We start from the raw sequence: 25,375 nt of genomic DNA on the forward strand, positions 1-25,375 counted from the left end.
TATGCGTCTCCACTACGCTCGCAACACGCCTTCAATGCTGAGTTTTCCGCAAAACCTGGGTTTTAGAAACCGTAGTTGAAAAAGAAGGGTCCACTCCTTATTCAACCACGTTCGCGTAAAACTTTTAGAATTTTTACTAGAAGTGTAGAAAGTAAACCCGCGCAACGATTGAACTTAAAATTGAACTACAGATTGGTAGAAATCCCACAATAAAATCAGCGAAAGAAATTGAAATCAGAATTCAGAATTCATTGTAAACGAGAATATATTTCGAGCAACGTTTCGGCTAAACACAACTATGAGCCAATCATCAGGCGTACCGATACACGAGATATATTTAACAAGATATTTATACAGAAAATGAACTGAAGAATGAGTGATCGAAGTTAAATACAGAGTAAAGTTATTCAAAACATAGACAAGGAAACAATAGTAGAAAGAGTTAAGCAACAGCAAACAGCAAACTAGGGGTAAAACGAGGAGGTAAATAAAACACAAAACCCGAAACTAAAACGAGGAGGTAAACCAGGGGGTAATCAAACAATGGCAAAAACATAACAAGGTTAATCAGAGAGTGAGGGGAAACAAAGAGGGCAGGATAGAAGGGAAAATTAATATAATGCGGGGACAGGTGAAGCGAGAAATTTTGAGATCAATAAGTTGTGGGGAAAATCGATATTCGAATTGTGGCAATTTTCCAGATGTTCAATTATCAGAGCTGATTTCTTAACGTGTCGTTTGGTTTGATTGGGACAGGGACACCGCACGAATACGTTTGTTCACTGACTTATGGCATATAATGTATATTTGATATTTCAGCACCTGATGGAGTTGTACTGGACAGTGTGAATGTATTACCGGGTACAAGAATATTACGTATATTGTGTATTTGATATTTCAGCACCTGATGGAGTTGTACTGGACAGTGTGAATGTATTACCGGGTACAAGAATATTACGTATATTGTGTATTTGATATTTCAGCACCTGATGGAGTTGTACTGGACAGTGTGAATGTATTACCGGGTACAAGAATATTACGTATATTGTGTATTTGATATTTCAGCACCTGATGGAGTTGTACTGGACAGTGTGAATGTATTACCGGGTACAAGAATATTACGTATATTGTTTATTTGATATTTCAGCACCTGATGGAGTTGTATTGGACAGTGTGAATGTATTACCGGGTACAAGAATATTACGTATATTGTGTATTTGATATTTCAGCACCTGATGGAGTTGTACTGGACAGTGTGAATGTATTACCGGGTACAAGAATATTACGTATATTGTGTATTTGATATTTCAGCACCTGATGGAGTTGTACTGGACAGTGTGAATGTATTACCGGGTACAAGAATATTACGTATATTGTGTATTTGATATTTCAGCACCTGATGGAGTTGTACTGGACAGTGTGAATGTATTACCGGGTTCAAATATGTTACTGTCGCAGGAAGGTAAAACTGTTAGTATTACCTGTAAACAGAGCAGCGCTGCAGCGACTGGTGTAGCATTCCAGCTACAAGTGAATAATGGACCAGAAGGGACCTGGATTGCATTACCTTCAGAATCAGCACCAGTTTGGGTTTTTCAGCCCGATGCTCGTAAAATATATAAATGTGTGGCCATTAATTCAGCCGGAATTAAAGAAAGTCAAATCTACCAATCAGATGTAATTAGTGAGTATGCATCACTTATCAAATAATGCTGGGAAAATAGAAAAAAAGTTTCCTGTGCACATGTTATATTTTTTCGTGCATATAACTTTTATTTCAGGTATAAAGATAAATGAAAACCCGTGTAAACTGCATGAATTCAAACCATCACTAACTTGTACTTGTAAAGCCACTAGTAAGATTGGTAATCCAATCATCAAAGTAAAATGGTATGCTGATGGATTTACTGAAGGTTCAACGGATATTGATCAGATTCCCGATCAAGGCGTAAATACTCCGGTGAAAGATGGAGTTATCAACAGGAATCAGATGCGGTTTAATTTAATGCTGTACGCAATATTGATTCAATGTCGGTTATGGAAGTATAATGGGATAGAGTTACCGAAACAAAAACTTCAAGAACAAATACTACATCAAACTCCAATGAACGTTACGTGTAAGTTGGAGAATATTTTAATGAGAGAATTTTCATACGATATCAGAGTGACAATAATGCATGTTACATCGTTTATTCTATTGGTAACTGCCCATAGTTGGAGATTTAAGAGTTACTATTTCATAACGACTGGTGATCATGCCTATGAAATTCTTTCGTTTTAATATTTGGTTCCAAGAAGGTATTTCGAGTACTGAAGCGAATTGTTAATAATAACATTAAAAGGACTAGAATATGAATGTGCATGAATTTGCCTTTGAAATCGAACCTACTAGAAAACGATTTCAAAAGTTCGTTTCTGTAACAATTGTCATCTTCGGGTATTCTTATGGCTATATCAGGGTTTTTTAATTTGTAATATGGGACAAAGCTTCTTGAACCGGGACAATAGGATCACGCACAACTCACCAGAATAAAGGATTCTTTTCATGAGTGCGATAGATACGCCACCTATCGTTGATATGTATCGTTGCAAAAACAAATAAACTATATTACAATATAATTATGTCGGGAGTTACACCGCTACATTTCCGTCGATTCTAATTTCGACGCCCTTGATAAACACACATTCCTCGGTGCGCAAGTAATATTTTACCATGTTTTATGGACGGACGTTTTCTCGATTTTGCACCGATCAGTGAAATTGAAGTGGATAAACTTGATATCCTCCAAAAATATATTTGCATCTTTATCTTTCAGATTTTCCCGATGAAATTGAAACACCAGATACTTTCACCGGAGAACCTGACATTAGAAATGAAGGAGAAGTTGTAGAATATACTTGTAGAACAGTGATAGGAAGGCCCGATCCTACAGTGATATACCAACAGAAGAGAAGAGGTTCTGAACAATGGCAGCCAATTCCTGATCCACAACCTCAAAGAGTACCTGTCTTGGGGGGTTTTGACACGACGTACAAGTTCAAAGCTGATTTCAAACTGCACAATGGAACGTCATTTCGATGTGCTGTAAAGGAGAACCTTACATTTCCAGAACCTCAGCAATTTAATCCAATCATTGTTTATTGTAAGTAACAGTTTCTTTCTCGAATTCGAGAAATAAGTAATTTTCCCTGCAACAATACAGACCCCAGTGGTAGTGCAGACCTATCCACACATATAGCATGTCACAATGTAACCATGCTAAGGAGGAACATGGCAGAATCTCATGATGTCATCAGGTTCAAATCCCTGCTAGGGAGGAACGTGACAGAGTCTCACGATGCCATCAAGTTCAAATCCCTGCTGAGGGAGGATGTGTCTACTAGGACAGGGGTTTGTACTGTGACAGAGTCTCACGATGCCATCAAGTTCAAATCCCTGCTGAGGGAGGATGTGTCTACTAGGACAGGGGTTTGTACTGTGACAGAGTCTCACGATGTCTTCAGGTTCAAATCCCGTCTGAGGGAGGATGTGTCTACTAGGACAGGGGTTTGTACTGTGACAGAGTCTCACGATGTCATCAGGTTTGAATCCCTGCTGAGGGAGGATGTGTCTACTAGGACAGGGGTTTGTACTGTGACAGAGTCTCACGATGCCATCAAGTTCAAATCCCTGCTGAGGGAGGATGTGTCTACTAGGACAGGGGTTTGTACTGTGACAGAGTCTCACGATGTCTTCAGGTTCAAATCCCGTCTGAGGGAGGATGTGTCTACTAGGACAGGGGTTTGTACTGTGACAGAGTCTCACGATGTCTTCAGGTTCAAATCCCGTCTGAGGGAGGATGTGTCTACTAGGACAGGGGTTTGTACTGTGACAGAGTCTCACGATGCCATCAAGTTCAAATCCCTGCTGAGGGAGGATGTGTCTACTAGGACAGGGGTTTGTACTGTGACAGAGTCTCACGATGTCATCAGGTTCGAATCCCTGCCGAGGATGATGGGTCTACTATGACAGGGCTTAAGAACTGTGCTAGGTCAGATATAACTTTTACTAATGTTTTGTTTGTTTTTCAATCAGATTTTGCCGCACCAGTTTACAAGAAATCCAGTGAAAATGAAACAAATGCAGCGTATATTGTAACAGTTAATAGTTACCCATTGACTCAACAAGTTACATGTGACCCTCCAGCTGTCGTCCAAAAACTATCAAACTCTCAGTGGAATATAACGATACCTATCGTAAATAGTACCACAACTGACTATAGAGGGCGGTGTTTGGCTGACGGTATTAATGAAAGGGTTATTGATGTCGCTGGTTATCATCACGCCGGTCCAACTGATGAACCAGGTAAGATTCCGGGTCACGACTGGATGAATTTTACATGAATTTGAAGATTCAAATGATTCAATTCCATGAAACATGATAAAACTCGAGGCCATCATCTCTTAACTCGAAATCATTTCTACACAATCAAACAATTTACTTATGAAAGTCGTTATTTTTCAAAATTGTCACAAAACCTAAATTAATATATTTCAAAGTCTCAATTTACTAAGTCATTTGTCATTATTATTGGGTCTCATTTTACTAGGTGTAAGTCGTCATTCATTTAAAAAGCGTCACATACATACATATTACAAAAAAATAATTTTTGTATTTTACCTAAAGTGTAAATGATTTAGAATAGTCAGCACAGCGGAGGAGTCTCGTGACGTCATCAGATTTTAAATCCGTGCGCGATGACGTAATTCTCTGTGTCGTCAGAATTGAGCGTTTTCTATTATTATCTGTGAATTCATCACATTCAAATATTACACAATGATTTAGCATCTTTAACTTTCTATCTTGAGGCTGTTTGACTCAATCAAGGAACAATTAATTTTCTCCCATTTTAAAAACAACTTATTTACTTTATTCAGAGACTATTTGAGCTTTGAAATTAAGGAACAATTAATTTTTGTTTGACCTAGTTAATTATTCAATTCTCAATTGCTGTTATTTTTATCAATAGTTACAATGGAACTATTTCTAGCTTTATATAATTCAATTCAATCGCATCACCGATTAGTTTGAATTTCCGTTTCAGATGCAGGAAATGGAGGCAGAGTGGCTGGTGCTGTAATCGGTATACTGATATTACTGATTCTGATAATACTGTTTATACTGTGGCGTCGTGGCTGCTGTAAGTTTTACATAAAACCATCATTAAATCTTTAAAAAAAATAAACAAACTGCAGAAATGAAATACTGTATTAGGTGTAGAAAACCTAATGATGAACTGTGTAGCTGTGGAAATAGTTAGTTCTATAATATTTCATATACAGAATGCTAGAAATCCAAAAGTAGTGTACACAGCTGGAAGAATTCAGGGGTCCCAAGGTGGCCAGATACAGTTCATTCTCAATTATCTGTTCAAATTTTATTCATGCAATTGAATTCAAGAATGTTTGGAACTTAGTAGAACAGAATGTTATCATTTCTGGGATTCAGCACGGGTTGGGTCGTAGTTTCAGATGGCTGCAAACGTGAAATGTGCTACGACCAAACATTCACCGGTTCCATAAAAATCATTTAGATGGAAACCGCCGCCATAGGTTTTCTTAGCCTCCAGGAGAAGCTACTATGTAACATCGTTCTCTTCACAAATAACGGTGTTTGAAAAAGTATCCATTTTATAATGTTTAGCATCATTCAACTTTCAATCAATTTTCTAGACACAATACGCGCATTATTCAGACCAGAATTTAGGTGCACGAGACGCATTAAAAATCTAAAGCCAGAATATGCATAATGTTTATTTATTTTCGTCTGACATCGATCACTTATAGATCTGAATCAGTGCGGTCTAAATAAAACATCGTTTTTATATCTATTGTAAAATGCAGCATTAATTGAATTATCTAATGGCGAATGAATTACTCGTAGATGCACAGTCTTGGGTACAGGCTCGATACAAGTCACTGCGGGGTCATCAATCACCGTTGATAGGTTAAGATTACTTGCCTACGTAGGTTCTGCATTTTCTCGTTGGGAAGTATCGTTAAGTTGTTGTGTGACGATAGTAATAAATTATCACATATGCCTACCAGTTATCGGTAATGAAAACTTGCGTCCGGTTCCTTGTCCCAGTTACCATTTATTGCGAACTAGAAATTCCGTAAATCCGTGATTCCGAAATAGTACCGGAAACTCAAGAAAGTTATGCAGTATTATTGCTTCAATTATCTCATAGCATTAGTATCCATGACTATCTTTAGTGGGTGGCTCCAACAATATCCAAATCACACTGTTTCTTTATTGGGTTGATTTGTCAGGTGAACGTGCATCATGTTAACAAACAGTATTTCTGTTTTCTAATTTACAGTACCGCGTTTATGTCCGAAATCTGAAGATGCGATTGAATTGTTGCGTTGGACAAGTGAAACCTGGTATGAAAAAGGTAAGATTCTCTCACATGATTTACTGCACATATTCTCAGATATCGGTTTGATAATTTTAGGTGTTGTTTTCTCTTTGTAGATCATGAGAATTGGGTGAAAACACGTGACCAACTGCAGCCAGGTACCTATTAACCCTATTTCTATGTAGAATATTTTGCATGAATACAGTTCATAGTTTTAGAAATCACCCAACTGTAAATGTCAATTTAAGTTTATGGTTTGTTAACAACGTAAGTTCTTGAAGATTTCTTGAGAATTCTTTGATCAATTATGTTGATATTTCGTTTACATATTTATTTACCCTAGACACACATCTGTAGTCTTACTGGCGCATGCCTAGCGACCATTGTTCTTAAAAGAAACCTCATGCACATTTTTGAAGTCTATGGGAAATTTCGAAGACATTTGGCTCATTTGTCTCGAGATCTGAAGTATACCCTGGACAAAACAACGTGCTCCGTAAAAAGACATTGGCTTGATCGAAATCAAGATGACTAATTTTCGATTTTCGTTTTCAAAAATCAGTACATTTTTGAAGTTTTCTAGAGAAATTTTGATAGAATCTATTTTTCTTGATGTTTGGTTTATACATGTATATACCCTAGATGTATCAACAGTTCTGAAAATGAATAGTTGGAATCAAGACTGGCGGCTATTGTTACTCGGCAGGGCGGTTAAAACGACCCTCTTCTTTTTTTTACCAGGTCTAGAGGCTTTAAAAGATGGTCGTTTCTCAATATTTGTTTATTATGGAAATCTTCTTTCTGACCAGAAACTAGTCCATATTCACTTACGTGGAAATCCTGGACTTCACTTGTAGCAAGTGAGGATCCACCAGGTGCAAGGAGGCAATTCCTTGCTATTTTTAGAGTCTGACCTTTTCGTGAGAAAGAAGAAAAAGCATGTGAAAATCCCTGATAATGTGTTGGCCTAAGCGTTGTTGTCGTCGTTAATCGGCGCTTTTTTCGGCAATCCTCCAGTTCATGGTGTTTCATCGATTGTTCATTGCTGTGTTTGGTTGAATGACTGGACTGGTTCTGGGTCAGGCGTATAGTCTGATCGTGCCTAGAACGCGTCACCACGCATCTAATTTTAAAACGTTTTCCGCGGGAGGACGCCCACTAATTTAACCCCTCCCTCAAATCCTGGATCCGCCACGTAAAATGCGGCAATAGTGGATTCCCATTGAAAATAAACTATACGCGAGAAACGTTTTTAGATGTCGTCTTTTTTCATGTATATCTGTAGCTAATATTTGTGTTGTTTGTTTAACAGTTGAAACTGGAGACTTCGAGGTCATTGACAGGTTCAGTCCAGGTATATTAGATATTTATTGTGATTTCATTTCAATCAAACAATATAAACTCAGATAATTCATCGATAAATCAACTACCTGTTTGTTAACATCGATGAATTCATTTCAAAAATCAATTTATTGTCAGTTTTTCTTTATAGAAATTGTTAGAATAATTGTCGATGTTTACGGAACTGAGAATGATTGGGAGTTAACGAGAGATAAGGATAAACAAGGTAAGAGGAGTGATGACTCAGTTGCCAGGGTAAGTGTCAAACCGGCTGATTGGTTTGTTGCAACCCGGGGCCGGGTTTATAGACTGGTGTTAACTTTAAACCCGGGGGTTAATCTAATTAATTTTCAATTGAGTTAACCCCCTGGTTAAAGATAATACCAGTCTATAAAACCGGGTCCTGCATACAATACTGTACCGGAATATGACACTTCCCCGGGCCTCCTATCTTCATCCAACAGTAATTCAAACTGTTTGATGCACAGTTTATTCAAATATTGAAAAAAATGCTTTTTATATTTCATTTCAGAAAAAGCTATCAGAGAATTCCTGTTCCAACAGTTATCACGTGATCAAAGTAAGTAATCGTTTACCTATAGTTTGTTTTAAGTTCATGTACGCTTGTGATGTATGTAAACATGCGCATGTGAGTTATGTGTACATGTACATGTGAGTAATGTGTACATGTACATGTGAGTAATGTGAACATGCACATGTGAGTAATGTGTGCATGTACATTTGATTGATACATAGTAAGTTGTGAGTTGCGGAAACATGTTCATGTAAGTTAACATGCACATGTGATTTGTTTACGTGTTTTAAGTTAACACAAGTTTGATCAATGTTTATATTTTCAGGTATGTTGGATTTGGTGAAGAAAATTCTAAGTAAGTACAAAATCTCATTATTTTTCTGACCTCTTCAACTCGAATCATGTCTCTAAATGTGTTTGTTATTATCTATTGACAGGAAAATACACGAGAATAAACAATTTAAAAACGAAACTATCAAATGAGATCGGTAAGAGTTGATTGAATACAGTAATTGATGTAATGAGTTTATTGATTATTATTCTACTGTCAACTCATTTTGTAAATGTATTACAGATACATTACTGAACGAGAAGAGGTCAATAGATGGCGCTGATGCAGTTTACAATAGAGATGAAGGTACCGTTATTATTTACTGTTCAAATGAAATATTCAGCATTGCTGATAGAAATGTAGCGAATTCTATTCAAGATGGCCGCTTGGCAGCCTTTTGGCAATAACCTGATAGAAGTGACCAGTTGGGAATTTGTAATATTTCAGTGTGTTATTTCGTGAAATGGAAAGTTACTCTCATGCCATTTTTGCCTAAATTCGTACCATTTTTGACAAATTGGATGCATCAAAAGTTGAGAGGGAAATTTCATCTTAAACGTATCAGACTAGAGCTTCAGAAATAATCAAGTTACAACAAAATAATCAGATTTACATTTGTTATTTAAGAAATAAGACTGATGTGATATAAACTAGGGGTAATGATACAGCATGAAACAGAATTTCAATTGAACTAATTTCAAATCTATTTTTTCCGTGTTACAGATGAAATTCGTGTTAATTTTATGACGCAATTGAATGAAGAGAAAAGACCCCTGACAAACAAAGAGAAAGAGTTCATCAGAGATGGTCAGTAAAACTATGAATTCGGTCTGAGTTCAATTTTCACATGTAGTTGACTACACAGGGTTACCACGAGTCTTAAGAGTGTTTAAAGAACTTACTGGCGAAAATGGCTTACTTTTTGGAAAAAGTAGTGATTTACTGTGTCGCTGCCGTTTAGGATTTATCTGTATTTATCGATTTGCAAAATAAAACGAGCGCCTGTGAATCACACTGAGCTTTTTTTCGTAGGTTTCAAATCCCCAGTAAATGTTTATAATGAATTTCTATATTTTCAGTTGCTTCATCAGTTGTATATATTGTTGATTTCTTTGCTAAAATGTCCGGTAGGTTCCATAAATCATTTCAGTAAAAATACTGTGGAGTTTGTTGTGGAATTATTGAATAATTGATTGTGTTTATTTTTACTGTAGATGCGGAATTATGTGAACGAGGAATATCCAACATTAAACGTAGGTTTTAATTCTCATTTTATCCTCAAATGTTTATAAATACATGTGCTCTATAATCTTCTTTACATGTGCATGTGAGTTCTCTGTAAATGTCCATGTTAGTTTTGTGAAGGATTTGTGAGTTCTGTGGTAAAAACCTTTACTTTATATTTCAGCTACTGTTGAAATTGTTGGTAAGTTGTAATATTCACTATGATGTTTAAACTGGTGCTGAGGCTGTTCAATTATAACTGAAATATCACTGTATCTTTTTATAGGTAAGTTTGTGAAGGAAACACTTCAAACAGAAGTTAAACAACAGAATGGTGAGTGTTCAGTTAATCTATCATTTCCTCCCTGAAAACTGTAATCTGATTACAAATTAAACATATTTTGTCTAATTACAGAAAACGTCGTTACACAAATAGAAAACCAGAAAGTAACTGATGAAACAAAGAGAGGTTTGTTATACAATAAACTGATTATCATAATTTATCCATAATTTATTCAGATGTTGTTAATATTGAACTATTTACCGGTACTGAAAAAATGTAGGTACAAATTAACCCGCAATAGTGAATAATAGGCCCGAATAATAGAAACTGTCTTTATGGTTGGTATTACAGAATTGGGAGTGGCCGACCGGGACCGTTTTGTGAACAAAGATATTTGTGGTAAGACTGAAAATGTTGTTCTTTTCTTATTTTTCATGCTAATTACAAATCGTTTCGTTAATGAGAAATCCAAGGTACAATTAAGCCAGCTGGACCCAGGTAATGTGAACAACTGGCAACGTTGTCAAAATTCATCCGCTTTGTGGGAAATTAAAGGTTTCATAAGACCCGGTTAATCCAGATGTATTTGGATGAAATTCTAGTTTAAACTGATCTAATCAATATTTATGTTATTCTATCCATGTATTCATTTGTAGAATCAGTTTTATCGGAGTCAAGTTTGCAGAAATTAGAAGAGAACAAACATTCTACAGAACTAGATAAAAGTAAGTTTAAACTTTCCTTGTCCCTAGAACTAAATTTACCGAGTATTTGATGACCATGAATTGAAGATGAAATTTATCGATGTCATCAGATTATCAGAAGCATCTGTTATGATTCAGAGCCGAGTTTTAAGTGGTGTTAAACTAAGAATGTATCTCGACAGTTTGTGTCGATAATCTTCAGACCGAGTTCGAATCATAGCTTGAAGAAACCATGTTTTGATTGTTATGCATACATCACATGGGGTGGCTCTGAGAATATCCAAATCATATCATCATAAGATGCTAGCTGAGGGTGATTTTTGTCAAAATCCTGCATTATGGGAAATGATTTTGTGATAAGTTTATTTCGTTGTTTAACTATATTTTCAGGTATTTATGAAATAAGTCGAGATGTTTTAGGTGAGAACTAAATAGTACTAACAAACTATAAATATCGTGGTCTAGGGTCGAGAGCAGACGCTTTAAAAGACATTTCTAGCGGACAAACTCTTAATTTCACTGATAAAAACTTGTTGGATTTAATTTTTATCAGATATTTGAAAAGAGGTTCAAAATAGCAGTGTTGATTTTCAGCAGCAGTTGATGCTGTGTTGAAATCATGAATTATATTCTTTTTTTCAGAAATCAAATTGAAAATCGCAGTTTTCAAATCTATCAAAGGTAAGAAGTCTATGTATGGATTGCATCAGAATCAGCCGGGTTTATTCCATCATTTGCCAAGATTCAACCTGAGCTCAATTTGTTTTCTGAGAACTCAATTTCAGTTCTGATGTCATTTTCCTGGTAATTTATCTTCAAGAATCACTTTTAGAATTATACGCTGGACGAGCTGAAAGATTTCTGAAAGAACTCAAAGAGAAACTGAAACAAGAGGAAAATGAAGAGAGAAAAAATGAGGAGGAAATGAACAGAATAATTCACAGTTCAGTTTGTCAGGCGTTTAAATATATCACTGATATGAATGAAAGTAAATATCGATTTTATATCTCAAATTATACATGCACTTAACATGTCACATATTATGTGTGAATGAATACACATGTAACATGTTCATGTGAATGAATACACATATAACATGCTACATGTTACATGTGAATGAATGCGCATGTTACATGTTCATGTAAATTAATGCACATGTTGCATGTTTAGTTCTCTGATATATTTCAGAAACTCTGATGGATAATAAAGTTGTAGGATATGGAGGTTTGTAAATAGTTCAATCACAAACCAGTTTTCAACGTAAATAATCTGTTTGATTTTCTCTATTTATATTTCAGTGAGTCCAGAAGAGATAAGTGAGTTCTGATTGATATTTATAAATATTCTCAGTACAGTAGACTGCGCGCTTGCCTCTGATTTCATGTTGTAATTCGTCATATTTACCTGTTTATAAGTTGCAGTGATTTTCTATATTGATAGATTCTAAACTACATGAATTTGCCGATAAAGAGTTTGAAGACAGAAAAGGTACCGTACACATTACAAAGTGTGATGATGCTTGAATGGATTGTTTTGATATCGGTTACCCTAGATCCGGGTGTCGTACATAGAAAGCAAGCTAACCAGTAGACCATGGGCGTATAAATTAGTCTAGTTTATACGCTCATGAGTAGACCAATAGAACTGTTTAGTGTTTATACAGCTTGTCCTATATGCGGAACGCTGTGACCTTTTTTGAGCCCAAAAAGTTCATTTTTGCCCTGAATTCCGAGACCTGTAGCTTCCGAATGGTTTGCCATTTTTCATTGAAATTCGTTATGGATATTTTTCGAAGGGCTCTTAAACATATCAGATGGGCTGACGTTGAATAATGGAATTTAGTAATGTTTTAAATTTTATTGATGTTTATGATCAATGTTTATTACAGTCGGTATAAAGACACTTGAAGAAATATTGCCTCTAAAACTGAATATACCGGACCAACTCAGCACTGGTAAGTGACTACACTGAAACTGGATGTTTGAATTGAAATTCAATACAGTAAACTTTAAATTTGTCGAGAATCAGGAAAATCGGTTTATCACAAACTTAAGGAATCTTTATTTGAATTTAATCTAATTTGTAGACTTGTATGCAGGACGAGATCCAGTTATTCTGCCGGATCGAGCAGGTATTGTATAAGTCCGTAAAAAACTTAAGATAACCAGTTTAATTCCATTCCATAATCATGCCGTTATCAAACGCCAACATATCTCAGGGAATAAATCCCGCAAATCTAAATTCAGTGGAAATACCATTCTTTATAATACCTTGTACTTCATCGGTCCCAACTGTTGCATCATGAAGGACTTTCACTGTGAACAAAATTTGAGTTTTTTAAGAGCATTAGCCTGAAATATTCTGCAACTGATCTTTGTCCCTGTAAGGACGATTAATTCTTCTAAGTTCTTGTAACGAATCCTTAAACTGCTCGTTATTAAAACCAGAAAATGCTCTTCCGTCATATACCTAATTGTGAGGTTAAGGCCCTGATAATGGTGTTCTAACCCTGGTTTACTGGTATTTTTAATGTCAAAATGCAAACTTAAAGCAATAACGGTTTTAAAATGAAACCGCACTCAATGAATGTTGTGTCTATGTTTGCTGTTTTTATATGAATTTCAGTGGAATATTTCAAGGAAGAATTCATTATTGCAATACAATCTGATGAATCATTAAAAACTGCTACTCGAACTGCTTTAGTTAACAGTAAGTTACATCTACAGTAAACTACATTTACATCTACAACAAACTACATTTACATCTACAGTAAACTACATTTAATACATCTACAATCAACAATTAGATACATTTATTCACTATGATTGTCAATCATAGAAACTTGTTTGTGGTTTTTTTAGAACCAAGTAAAATCAACGATTTGTTGAGGAAAGAAAAGTCGAATGGTAAAATTATTTGATGAAATGTGGATAATTTGTTTGTTTTCACGAACCGAAAAATAATTCAAACGTTTTTCTTCTATTTCTTAGTTAATAGAATTTATGGTGAAGTGAAAAAGAGAATAGAATCAATGTCTACAGGTTTGGATTTTAATGATTTTCTATCAATTCTTGCATTTAAATGTCGGATATATTTCGATCCTCGTGTTGAGGTTTCTTTTCATAAAGCATATTATAATATATCATATTTCGCATAACGAAGTGGCTACTCGTACGAATAATTCCGTAGGCTATTCGTATGCACCCGTCGGATAACTCTGGAATTATGTGTTCGGGAAGGGATAGGGTTAGGGTAAGGTGAGGCTATATGTAGTTAAAACATTCGACCGACCGTCAGCGAGCTCGGTGGTCTAGTGGTACGATGCCGGCTAGTAATTTACTAGCCCGGGTTCGAGTCTCGCTCAATCCGCTCTATTTTTCTCTAACTCTATTCTCCACACTTTCCTTGAATTTTCTAAGTCGTGCACCTCTGTACGCATGCGCGGCGTTAATCGGCCAATCAGCGACAGTTATTAGCGTACAGATCCTAGTCCCGTACGAATAGTCTCCAGAGTAATCCGTACGGGTCCGTACGAGTAGCCACAGCGTTCTCATAAACATGTCATATCATATTATAAACCACTAGCATATACAATAATAATATATAAAATGTGATTTTGAAGGTGATGAGTTTTGTTTTACTTTTTATCACGGATTGATTCATTGCTGAATTTACGTTATTATTTCTATTTGTGATTTCAGAGGAATTAAATGAACGAGGAATCGTAGTTTATAGAAGTGAGTAAAAGTCAATTTGTCTGATTTGAATTCTAATCTGTTCATCAATTCCATATCCTGCTCCATAGTTACCCTGATCCCATAAACTCCTAACAAGAGACTCCCAACACTAGAATCATAACCCCCTCAGTTTTTTAAATTCAGATTTAGATCAAATTAAGTAAGAATTTTATAGTAAAAGTGAACTGTATGAATTTATCTGTTTAGATCTAATTAATGTATATTTATTAGTTATTGTTGTTCTGTTTTTCAGTAAAAGATGAAATAGCGAGTAAGTACTGATAACAACTTCCATGTTAAAGTTTTGATAAATTTATATATCTCATGTCCTGTTTTAAATAGTAGTGGTTCTTATTAAAATCCAGTGAAACCGTTTTACAGATGATGAAAATACTTCCTTCAAGACAAAAGGAAGGATTGTGAAAGAAGAACATGTTTCCCTCTCCCTGCAGTAATCTATTGTGTTTATTCTGTTTCAGTGTTTCATATCAGACCAATTATTGCAAACAGAATCCCGGGATTTAAAGGTGAATACATTGTGTTGACTGTTAGGTGTTTTAATAATCAAATTAAATCGGTACCGAGAGTAAGAGTGGTCGACTGGTACTGAGTAAGGGTGGCGGTCGACTGGTACTGAGAAAGGGTGGCGGTCGACTGGTACTGAGTAAGGGTGGCGGTCGACTGGTACTGAGTAAGGGTGGCGGTCGACTGGTACTGAGTAAGGGTGGCGGTCGACTGGTACTGAGTAAGGGTGAAGGTCGACTGGTACTGAGTAAGGGTGAAGGTCGACTGGTACTGAGTAAGGGTGAAGGTCGACTGGTACTGAGTAAGGGTGAAGGTCGACTGTATTTTGTAGGAGGATATTTGACGCTGTAGCAGCATAAATAGTTTACATCATCAGTCGATGTCACAGTTGTTTCTAATCAACATTGTATAATTACAGATTCATTAGTGACTGTTTTAAAAGAGAAATGTAAAAAGGCTATCAGTATGTGGCCATCAAAACACTGGACATATGATATATCTACCGCGAGTAAGTTCACAGTGAAATCAGTTTGTGATTTATAATAGAATTCTATTGTATAAAAACTTGTCTATTGTTTATTACATATAGTGTCTGTACTCAGTAAATTAACCAGTAAAACTTTAAAGACAAACACAGGTTATTGGAAACAAGTCCAAGAATGTTTCGGTAAATAATAAATTCTTGTTTCACTGAACGTTTTATTAAATGATCTGATTTTTATGTTTTGAATAATAATTGTTTGTTCTGTTTGAATAGGAGATGAAATTGACAGTGAAACAAATACAACTGAACTGACAAAAATAGGTGAATATCAATACAACAACTTAATATTTCCAGATTAACAAAAATTATTTCGAATTTTGCGTTGAATTCATTGAAGATCGAAATTCATCAATGTGATCAGATCTTTAGAGGCATCTGTTTTGGTTCATGGGTTACACAGTATTATCAGTTGAATTCTCGGCTCAAAATCAATCATAGCTTGAAAAAATCACGTTTAGAGTGTAAAATTAAGAGGTGTTTGAAAATCGTCACTCTTTGGTTACATTTTGTATAGATGTGAAAATTTATTTATTATTCATTTGTTCGTTTATAGTTGATGATTGTTTGGGTGAATGCATTAAAACAATGAGTGATAAATGGAACACTGGTGAGTACCCCTCATATGGTGGCTGATAAGGGCCATGAAAATATTTCCTGACCAAAAATTATTTCGTCATGAAAAATAATATTCCATCGAAAAATGTTCGTAAGTAAAAATAATTTCGTTGTGAAAAATAAATTCTCATCAAAAATATTCATACGCTAAAATAATTTTATTAATAATCGCCTCCTAAATATAGGCGTGAGTAAAAATAATTCCGCTATGAAAAATAAATTGCCTTCCTTCAAAATATATTCCTAAAAATAATTGTGGGTTTTTCCGCTAGTGCACGCGTGCGCGCACGCGCTAGTCGCTAGTCACCCCTGATCTAGCCCTAAGTATAGTATAGTGGTACACACTGTGTGCATAATATACTTAAACTACACGGGGGACATACCGCACAGCTCTCATTTACACATGAATCAGGGTACTACGGTAGAGCTTTGGTTTATTTTTATCCTGAAATTTTTTGATGAGTCCTTGTGAACTAACTTTAGGAAGGGTGGGATGGTGGTGATGTCGTTGGGTCCATGTGAACAGAAATTATGTGGAGGCATTTAAATGAGGCTATTCAGAGTTGAAACAAACTGCAAAGTGAACAAGGTTAAGCGACAGTTTTCTATGAGGTTTAATTTCATGTTTTGTTATTTCTAGGCGATTTTAAGAACCGCAAGATGATTGTAGGGAAAGGTAAATATTCCGTATATAATTCCCTTAGAACCGGTTCTATAGTCATCATTACAATTGAGACCAGTCTAAGACGGTCTCGGTTCAATAAACAACTAGAACCAGTCGTAAGATTTAAGACGAATTTTGGATTCAATTTTCGATTATGGAGCCGGCCACTGGTTATATCAATGAAAAACCAATTTCATTATGAAAATCTGTTTGATTTTCTATCCATTTATATTTCAGCGAGTCCAGAAGAGATAAGTGAGTTCTGAGATTAGTAGAATTTATTTTAGATTTTCACTATTTTGATCTATAAAGTGATTGTTATGTATCCAGTGACAGGTATCTGTGTGAACTGGTGACCAAAATCACAAATGATTAATTAATTGTCTTCACTAAAATAGAAACCAGTTGTCAATATCATCCCATGGTGGACCTAAAACCTTAAGTCGCACTTATCTGTTTATCAGACAGTTGTAGTCAGCGCTTGCCTCTGATTTTGTGGAACCAGTGAATAATAGTGACGTCGAATTACAAGTCACACTAGTTTGTTTAAGTCAGTGATTTTCTATATTGATAGATTCTAAACTACATGAATTAGCCGATAAAGAGTTTGAAGATAGGAAAGGTACTGTACACATAACAAAGTGTGAATTTCAACATGTTTTATGTTTAAAATCTTATTGATGTTTATTATCAATGTTTATTACAGTCGGTGAATTTAATCAAATAAAGACACCTGATGATCAAATAAAGACACAAGATGCATCATTCGAACGCGTAAAAACACCTGAAGAAATATTGCCTCTAACACTGGATATACCGGCACAACTCAGCACCGGTAAGTGACTACACTGAAACTGCATGTTTGAATTTGAATTCAATACAGTAAACTCTGCCTGGAATAAACTGTTATTATTTCACCGAGTTGAGAATCAGGCAAATCCTTTTATCAAAAAACTTTCAGTATTTTCAAAATGTTAAGATTCCATTTAAATTTCTGTAGATTTAGATTCAGCTGGACGAGATGCAGTTATTCTGCCGGATCAAGCAGGTATTGTATAAGTTAAGTCTGTAAAAAACTTAAGGTAACCCGTCACTGCTCTCATAACGCCAACATATTTCAGGGAACAAATGCCGCAAATCTAAATTCAATGGAAATACCATTCTTTATAAAGCCACATATTTCATCGGTGCCAACAGTGGTATTATGAAAGACTTTTTCTGTGATAACAAAATTTTCAAAGGTTTTTTATGCCTGAAATATTCTGCGACTGATCTTTGTCCCTGAAAGGACGAATAATTCTGCTAAGTTCTTGAAAATCCTTTAACTGCTCGTTAGGAATACCAGAAAATGCTCTTCTATCATATGCCGGATTTTGAGGAACAGACCCTGAAAATGGTGTTCTAATCCTGGTTTACTTTTCTTTTGTATGTCCAGGAGAAGAGAATGTCTTTTAGTAATAATAATAATTAATAATATTAATAATAATTAATAATATTAACAATAATAATAATAATAATAATAGTGATGATGATGACGATGACGATGACGATGACGATGACGATGACGATGACTATTTAAAGCGACAACAGTTTTAAATTCAGAAACCACACTCAATGAATCCTGTGTTTGCTGTTTTTATATGAATTTCAGTGGAATATTTCAAGGATGAATTCATCAGCGCAATACAATCTGATGAATTATTGAAAACTGCGACTCAAACTGCTTTAGATAACAGTAAGTTACATCATTCTACAGTAAACTACATTTATATCTACAGTAAACTACATTTATATCTACAGTAAACTACATTTAATACATCTACAATCAACAATTATATATTCATTCACTAAGATTGTCGATTCTTAAAAATGTTTTTCCTTTTTTAAGAATCAAGCGAAATCAACAATTTGCTGAAGAGAGAAAACTGGAAAGGTAAATTGTTTGATGAAATGTGTGTAAAATGTTTATTTTTACGAATCAAAAATGAATGTTTTAAGATCCGCAAATGACTGGTTTATTTCAATCATTGCAATGAATTCAAATTGACAGCTGATTTTACTGTGTAAAACAATTTAAAGATTTTCTTCTATTTTCAGTTAATGGAATTTATAATGATGTGAAATCCAGAATACAATCAATGTCTACAGGTTTGTAGTTCAAACGATTCACTATCAATTCTTGCATTAAATTGAAACCGTATCTTGTGGGGCAAGCGCCCTTTTGTGACCCATATCATATCATATCATTGTATCATAAATAATGCATCATATATCAGCCGGTATATACACTTGTATAACGGTTTATTCCCATTTCGCCGCTCATTTATTCCAATTTGGCCTTTTTCCCAATCCACCCCTTTCCCATTTTGCCCCTTTCCTATTTCGCCCCTTTGTTCACATTTTTGCCCCTTTTTGTACATTTTCAAAGAAGCTTAGTTTAATTTAAGCAATGTTACATGATTATGCTAATTGTGCCCTCAGTCATTTAGTTAATTTGAATATCAATCAATAACACAAAAAGGTCCAAGGTGGGAAGGGAGCAAAATAAGAAAATTGGCAGGGCCGAAAAAATGGGATGGGTGAAATAGAAAAAGAGGCCAATCGGGAAGGGGCGAAATTGGAACACATTTTATATCAAGTCAACACGCTCACACACTCGCACGCATGCACGCACACACGCACGCATGCACGCATGCATGCATGCGAATCCAGGTTAAAATACCAGAAGTAAAAAATGCCAGAGGAAAAATCCCACCATAGGTAAAAATGCTAGAGGTAAAAATGCCAGACGGAAATATGAGGAAAATTAAGTGAAGAATTAACCAATATTGGACCTGATATTATATACACTAGATTTTACATAATGAATGCACAGTTTACATAACATATTCCTATGATCATAAAATTCAAAAAAATGAATGACAAATTTATGAAATAAAGAGAATCACAAATTTATGAAATAAAGTCTGACATAAGCAAGAAATTCATTGGAATCATTAATAATATTCTTATTTGGACGAGATGATATTAAGATACAACACATTTTTAGATCATTGGAAATTAGAAAATTAATGCGCATTTTCTTATATGATTGAAATCAAAAAGTAAAAATAGTCATGATATAACGCATTTCTAGATTAATGAATATTAACGAATTCAAATGAATGCACTGAGTTTATATTTCGAATGCACAGTTCAGATAAAGCATATTTCTAGGCATAATGATAATTATTAATTAGGTAAGATAATTAAATTCAAAATTTTTAGATGAGTTAGTTTGCTGTTTTTCATAACATCAAAACAACAATTCGATGAATAGTTTTTAAGTTTTGATACACTTGTTTCTTATAATCATTAAATCAATTTAACCTTCTGGCATTATTTCCTCTGGCATTTTTACCTCTAGCATTTTTACACCCCTGACATTTTTACCTCTAGCATTTTTACTTCATTATTACAGCATTATTACCTTCAATTTTACTGCATTATTACCGCGTACCCACTCACGCACAGGTCCTTTATCATATCATGCTATGTCATTTATTTTCCATCACGGATTGATTTATTGCTGAATTTACATTTTATTTCTATTTGTGATTTCAGAGAAATTAAATGGACGAGTAATCGTAGCTTATAGAAGTGAGTAGTTTGTTCATAAATTCCACAGTTTTGAGTTACCTTAACCTATAAACTCCTAAGACTAGACTCCTAACACTAGACTCCAAACCCTTAAACTCCTAACCCTTAAACTCCTAACAATTAAACTCATAGCTCTAGACTCCTAACACTAGACTCCTAACACTAAACTCCTGACCCTTTCACTCCTAAAAATTAAACTCATAACCCGAAACTCCTAACACTAGACTCCTGACACTAGACTCCTAACACTAAACTCCTAACATTAGACTCCTAACACTAGACTCCTAACACTAGACTCCTAACACTATACTCCTAACACTAGACTCCTAACACTAAACTCCTAACACTAAACTCCTAACACTAGACTCCTAACACTAGACTCCTAACATTAGACTCCTAACACTAGACTCCTAACACTAGACTCCTAACACTAGACTCCTAACACTAGACTCATAACACTAGACTCCTAACACTAGACTCCTAACACTAGACTCCTGACACTAGACTCCTAACACTAGACTCCTAACACTAAACTCCTAACACTAAACTCCTAACACTAAACTCCTAACACTAGACTCCTAACACTAGACTCCTAACATTAGACTCCTAACACTAGACTCCTAACACTAGACTCCTAACACTAGACTCCTAACACTAGACTCATAACACTAGACTCCTAACACTAGACTCCTAACACTAGACTCCTGACACTAGACTCCTAACACTAGACCCCTAACACTAGACTCCTAACACAAGACTCCTAACACTAGACTCCTAACACTAGACTCATAACACTAGACTCATAACACTAGACTCCTGACACTAAACTCCTAACACTAGACTCCTGACACTAGACTCCTAACACTAAACTCCTGACCCTTACACTCCTAAAAATTAAACTCATAACCCGAAACTCCTAACACTAGACTCCTGACACTAGACTCCTAACACTAAACTCCTAACATTAGACTCCTAACACTAGACTCCTAACACTAGACTCCTAACATTAGACTCCTAACACTAAACTCCTAACACTAGACTCCTAACACTAGACTCCTAACACTAGACTCCTAACACAAGACTCCTAACACTAGACCCCTAACACTAGAATCCTAACACTAGAATCCTAACACTAGACTCCTGACACTAGACTCCTGACACTAGACTCCTAACACTAGACACCTAACACTAGACCCCTAACACTAGACTCCTAACACTAGACTCCTAACACTAGACTCCTAACACTAGACCCCTAACACTAGACTCCTAACACTAGACTCCTAACACTAGACTCCTAACACTAGACTCCTGACACTAGACTCCTGACACTAGACTCCTGACACTAGAATCCTGACACTAGACCCCTAACACTAGACCCTTAACACTAGACTCCTAACACTAGACTCCTAACACTAAACTCCTAACACTAGACTCCTAACACTAGACTCCTAACACTAGACTCATAACACTAGACTCCTAACACTAAACTCCTAACACTAAACTCCTGACACTAGACTCCTGACACTAGACTCCTAACACTAAACTCCTAACATTAGACTCCTAACACTAGACTCCTAACACTAGACTCCTAACACTAGACTCCTAACACTAGACTCCTAACACTAGACTCCTGACACTAGACTCCTGACACTAGACTCCTAACACTAGACTCCTGACACTAGACTCCTGACACTAGACTCCTGACACTAGACTCCTGACACTAGACTCCTGACACTAGACTCCTAACACTAGACTCCTAACACTAGACTCATAACACTAGACTCCTGACACTAGACTCCTGACACTAGACTCCTGACACTAGACTCCTAACACTAGACTCCTGACACTAGACTCCTGACACTAGACTCCTGACACTAGACTCCTGACACTAGACTCCTGACACTAGACTCCTGACACTAGACTCCTAACACTAGACTCCTAACACTAGACTCCTAACACTAGACTCCTAACACTAGACTCCTAACACTAAACTCCTAACACTAGACCCCTAACACTAGACCCCTAACACTAGACCCCTAACACTAAACTCCTAACACTAGACTCCTAACACTAGACTCCTTACACTAGACTCCTAACACTAGACTCCTAACACTAGACTCCTAACACTAGACTCCTAACACTTAACTCCTAACCCCAAGATCCTTTGCTGAGACTAAATTCAGCAATAAATAAAAATGATATTTATTTCTAAAAATCGCTTCACATCATGAAAATATCTCGAAGCTTTTAACCTGAAACATTGAAATGTTACAATATATCAAAAATATCAAATATCAAAAATAAGGTATAGAAATAAAGTAAAACATTGAATGACGATATAATGAACAATGATTACAATTACTTAGGAAATAAAAAGAATTTAGAATTGAATAAAACATCAACAGAAATAAATACTCATGTAACAGAAATTTGTTTAAAGTATTTTTTGAAAGATGAGAAAAGTGTTTAGTTTTCATTATATTCTATAAATAATTAAGTTATATAATGAGTTTTTTTAGATTTAGATTTAAATCAAAAGATGTGAGAATTATATAGTTAAAGTGAACCGTATGAATTGACCTGTTTATATCTACTCAATGTTTATATATGAATTATTGTTTTTCCTGTTTTTCAGTAAAAGATGAAACAGCGAGTAAGTACTGAGAACTGAATCGTTAAACTCTGTCTTGATATTTCCTGCTTTCAATAATACTGGTTCTTAGTAGCTCTAAATCCAGTGAAACTGCTCAAAGGGCTTTACACTGAAATGCTTTCTTAAGAAATAAACATTTTAAAGGCCGCCTGAATTTATAAATGGAAAGAACATCCCGTGGGCTGACTTGACTGAAGGCTAGGCCCCTTATCAATCTTCAATATTTTGGGTTGTTTAGAACCTGTACAGTCAATTTTCATTCTCCGGTTTAACTCAATCGACTAAATTTTAGGATGTGAAAGAAGATCATGTTTCATTCTCCCTGCAGTAAATATATTGTGTTTATTCTGTTTCAGTGAATCACATCAAACCAATTATTGCAAACAGAATCCAAACGGAATTTAAAGGTGAATACATTGTGTTGACTGAGAGACGTACGGGCGAAGGTCGACTGTTTTCTGTAGGAAGATATGTGACGCCATAGGCGAAGTATAGATATTTCACAATATCAGTCAATGTCACGGTAGTTTCTAATCAACATGTCTAATTATAGATTCACTAGTGACTGTTTTAAAAGAGAAACGTAAAAAGGCTAGCAGTACTGCGTTATCAAAATACTGGAAGTATGATATATCTCGCGCATGTAAGTTTATCAGTTTTTGATCTCTAATTGAATTCTATTGTCACTCTGATATGATATGTCACAAGTTATAATCATAAGTATCTACAATTTCATATCGAAATGTTCAAAATATTTCATATCTCTTACTTCATAAAATACTTATTAACTATCAAAATATAACAATAACAATGTAATATGATTTTACTAAATATGTTATTAATATGGGCTTTTATCGTAATCAACATGTCAGACTAGTCATAACGTATTCATAGTAATTAACTCCAGTCAATCCTCATCAATAATGAATTTGTGTCTCTCAAACATATCGTTAGTTTGTGATTCCTGTTGGCTACAACTTGTCTGACACCTCTCCCTCCATACACATGATTCTGTTTAATAAAGACTATGTAAAGTTATGATAATCATTCACATTGTGGGATGCAATACAGATAGTACATATAAGGTTTAACTGCCTGTTCCTGATGGATGGAGTTCTGTACCGCTGGTGTAAATGCTAGCCCCCCCCCCCCCCCCACCCAGCCTACCTGCCGATACAACAACCAGCCGGTTACACTATTGTATAAAAACTTGTCTATTGTTTATTACATATAGTGTCTGAACTCAGTGAATTTACCAGTAAAACTTTAAAGACAAACACAGATTATTGGAGACAAGTCAAAGAATGTTTCGGTAAATAATAAATTCTTGTTTCACTTCTGATTTTTTTAATGGTCTGACTTTCAGGTTTTGAATAATAATTGTTTGTTCTGTTTGAATAGGAGATGAAATTAACAGTGAAACAAATACAAATGAACTGACAGAAATAGGTGAATATCAATACAATAACAACTTATTATTCAAATAAACAAAATGTGTTGTTGAATTCCAGAAGATAAAATTCATCAATGTTTTCAGATCTTTAGAGGCATCTGTTTTGATTCAGAGCCATGTTCTAAGTTTGAAAGTCACATTTTTTATCTCTGTGAATGTTTATTTTATTTAATCATTTTTTTCAGTTGATGAGTGTATGGGTAAATGTACTAAAACAATATGGGATGAATGGAATGCTGGTGAGTACCCCTCATGAGTACCCTTCACGAGAACCATATATTACTAGTAGACTCAAAATGCAAGTCGTAATTTCAGTACCTGGGTACAAACTACTGGAAGTTAAGCCAGTAGTTTGTACCCAGATATGTGATCAGTGAAGTGAGTACAGATATATATATATATATATATGAGTACAGATATATATATATAATTGATGTGAAACTGGCCCTTTCTTGTGCGGCAGCCGCCGCACAAGGAAGGGCCAGTTTCACATCAATTTTACTTAATAAAAGTTGTCATAAGCAACTGATAGTTAATTTTCTTCGTGGGACTGACCCCAGTAAACATTCAATAGTATTCATAATCAATCTGATAATAGTGTATATGTAGGATACATTATCTATTGTCAACCTGACGACATAGTTTGCATAAATGGCGCAATAGAGGTATTCCAGGTTTCAAATAGTTGTTTTAGATTTTCAAGGCTTGAGATATTAAAAAGTTACG

The 25,375-nt window shown here is 35.3% G+C and overlaps 1 protein-coding gene across 4 annotated transcripts in view; it reads left to right on the forward strand.

Moving 5' to 3' along the window:
• The window catches only part of LOC141906693 (uncharacterized), a 33,700-nt gene that overhangs the window by 2,282 nt on the left and 6,043 nt on the right, over positions 1–25,375 (forward strand). For 2 of the 4 annotated variants that reach the window (XM_074795977.1, XM_074795978.1), the window contains 54 exons: positions 1,394–1,684; positions 1,782–2,117; positions 2,817–3,143; positions 4,076–4,345; positions 5,085–5,180; positions 6,363–6,437; positions 6,518–6,559; positions 7,714–7,755; positions 7,894–7,968; positions 8,275–8,322; positions 8,603–8,632; positions 8,715–8,765; positions 8,852–8,914; positions 9,332–9,415; positions 9,688–9,735; positions 9,823–9,861; positions 10,017–10,034; positions 10,119–10,166; positions 10,248–10,301; positions 10,467–10,514; positions 10,772–10,840; positions 11,210–11,239; positions 11,462–11,500; positions 11,652–11,807; positions 12,008–12,043; positions 12,118–12,135; positions 12,260–12,307; positions 12,708–12,773; positions 12,906–12,950; positions 13,445–13,528; positions 13,681–13,725; positions 13,810–13,860; positions 14,521–14,556; positions 14,810–14,827; positions 15,036–15,083; positions 15,500–15,589; positions 15,671–15,748; positions 15,839–15,886; positions 16,179–16,232; positions 16,881–16,916; positions 17,142–17,159; positions 17,479–17,526; positions 17,611–17,739; positions 17,905–17,952; positions 18,556–18,639; positions 18,793–18,837; positions 19,002–19,052; positions 20,508–20,543; positions 23,179–23,196; positions 23,553–23,603; positions 23,750–23,839; positions 24,431–24,508; positions 24,598–24,645; positions 24,835–24,888. In XM_074795977.1, the coding sequence (XP_074652078.1) occupies positions 1,394–1,684; positions 1,782–2,117; positions 2,817–3,143; positions 4,076–4,345; positions 5,085–5,180; positions 6,363–6,437; positions 6,518–6,559; positions 7,714–7,755; positions 7,894–7,968; positions 8,275–8,322; positions 8,603–8,632; positions 8,715–8,765; positions 8,852–8,914; positions 9,332–9,415; positions 9,688–9,735; positions 9,823–9,861; positions 10,017–10,034; positions 10,119–10,166; positions 10,248–10,301; positions 10,467–10,514; positions 10,772–10,840; positions 11,210–11,239; positions 11,462–11,500; positions 11,652–11,807; positions 12,008–12,043; positions 12,118–12,135; positions 12,260–12,307; positions 12,708–12,773; positions 12,906–12,950; positions 13,445–13,528; positions 13,681–13,725; positions 13,810–13,860; positions 14,521–14,556; positions 14,810–14,827; positions 15,036–15,083; positions 15,500–15,589; positions 15,671–15,748; positions 15,839–15,886; positions 16,179–16,232; positions 16,881–16,916; positions 17,142–17,159; positions 17,479–17,526; positions 17,611–17,739; positions 17,905–17,952; positions 18,556–18,639; positions 18,793–18,837; positions 19,002–19,052; positions 20,508–20,543; positions 23,179–23,196; positions 23,553–23,603; positions 23,750–23,839; positions 24,431–24,508; positions 24,598–24,645; positions 24,835–24,888 (3,978 nt within the window). The remainder of the gene's footprint in view (positions 1–1,393; positions 1,685–1,781; positions 2,118–2,816; positions 3,144–4,075; positions 4,346–5,084; positions 5,181–6,362; positions 6,438–6,517; positions 6,560–7,713; positions 7,756–7,893; positions 7,969–8,274; positions 8,323–8,602; positions 8,633–8,714; positions 8,766–8,851; positions 8,915–9,331; positions 9,416–9,687; positions 9,736–9,822; positions 9,862–10,016; positions 10,035–10,118; positions 10,167–10,247; positions 10,302–10,466; positions 10,515–10,771; positions 10,841–11,209; positions 11,240–11,461; positions 11,501–11,651; positions 11,808–12,007; positions 12,044–12,117; positions 12,136–12,259; positions 12,308–12,707; positions 12,774–12,905; positions 12,951–13,444; positions 13,529–13,680; positions 13,726–13,809; positions 13,861–14,520; positions 14,557–14,809; positions 14,828–15,035; positions 15,084–15,499; positions 15,590–15,670; positions 15,749–15,838; positions 15,887–16,178; positions 16,233–16,880; positions 16,917–17,141; positions 17,160–17,478; positions 17,527–17,610; positions 17,740–17,904; positions 17,953–18,555; positions 18,640–18,792; positions 18,838–19,001; positions 19,053–20,507; positions 20,544–23,178; positions 23,197–23,552; positions 23,604–23,749; positions 23,840–24,430; positions 24,509–24,597; positions 24,646–24,834; positions 24,889–25,375) is intronic. The other 2 variants (XM_074795979.1, XM_074795980.1) reach the window with 2 other exon arrangements.

Source organism: Tubulanus polymorphus, chromosome 6, assembly GCF_964204645.1.
Source record: "Tubulanus polymorphus chromosome 6, tnTubPoly1.2, whole genome shotgun sequence".
In the NCBI taxonomy this organism is placed as follows: domain Eukaryota; kingdom Metazoa; phylum Nemertea; class Palaeonemertea; order Tubulaniformes; family Tubulanidae; genus Tubulanus; species Tubulanus polymorphus.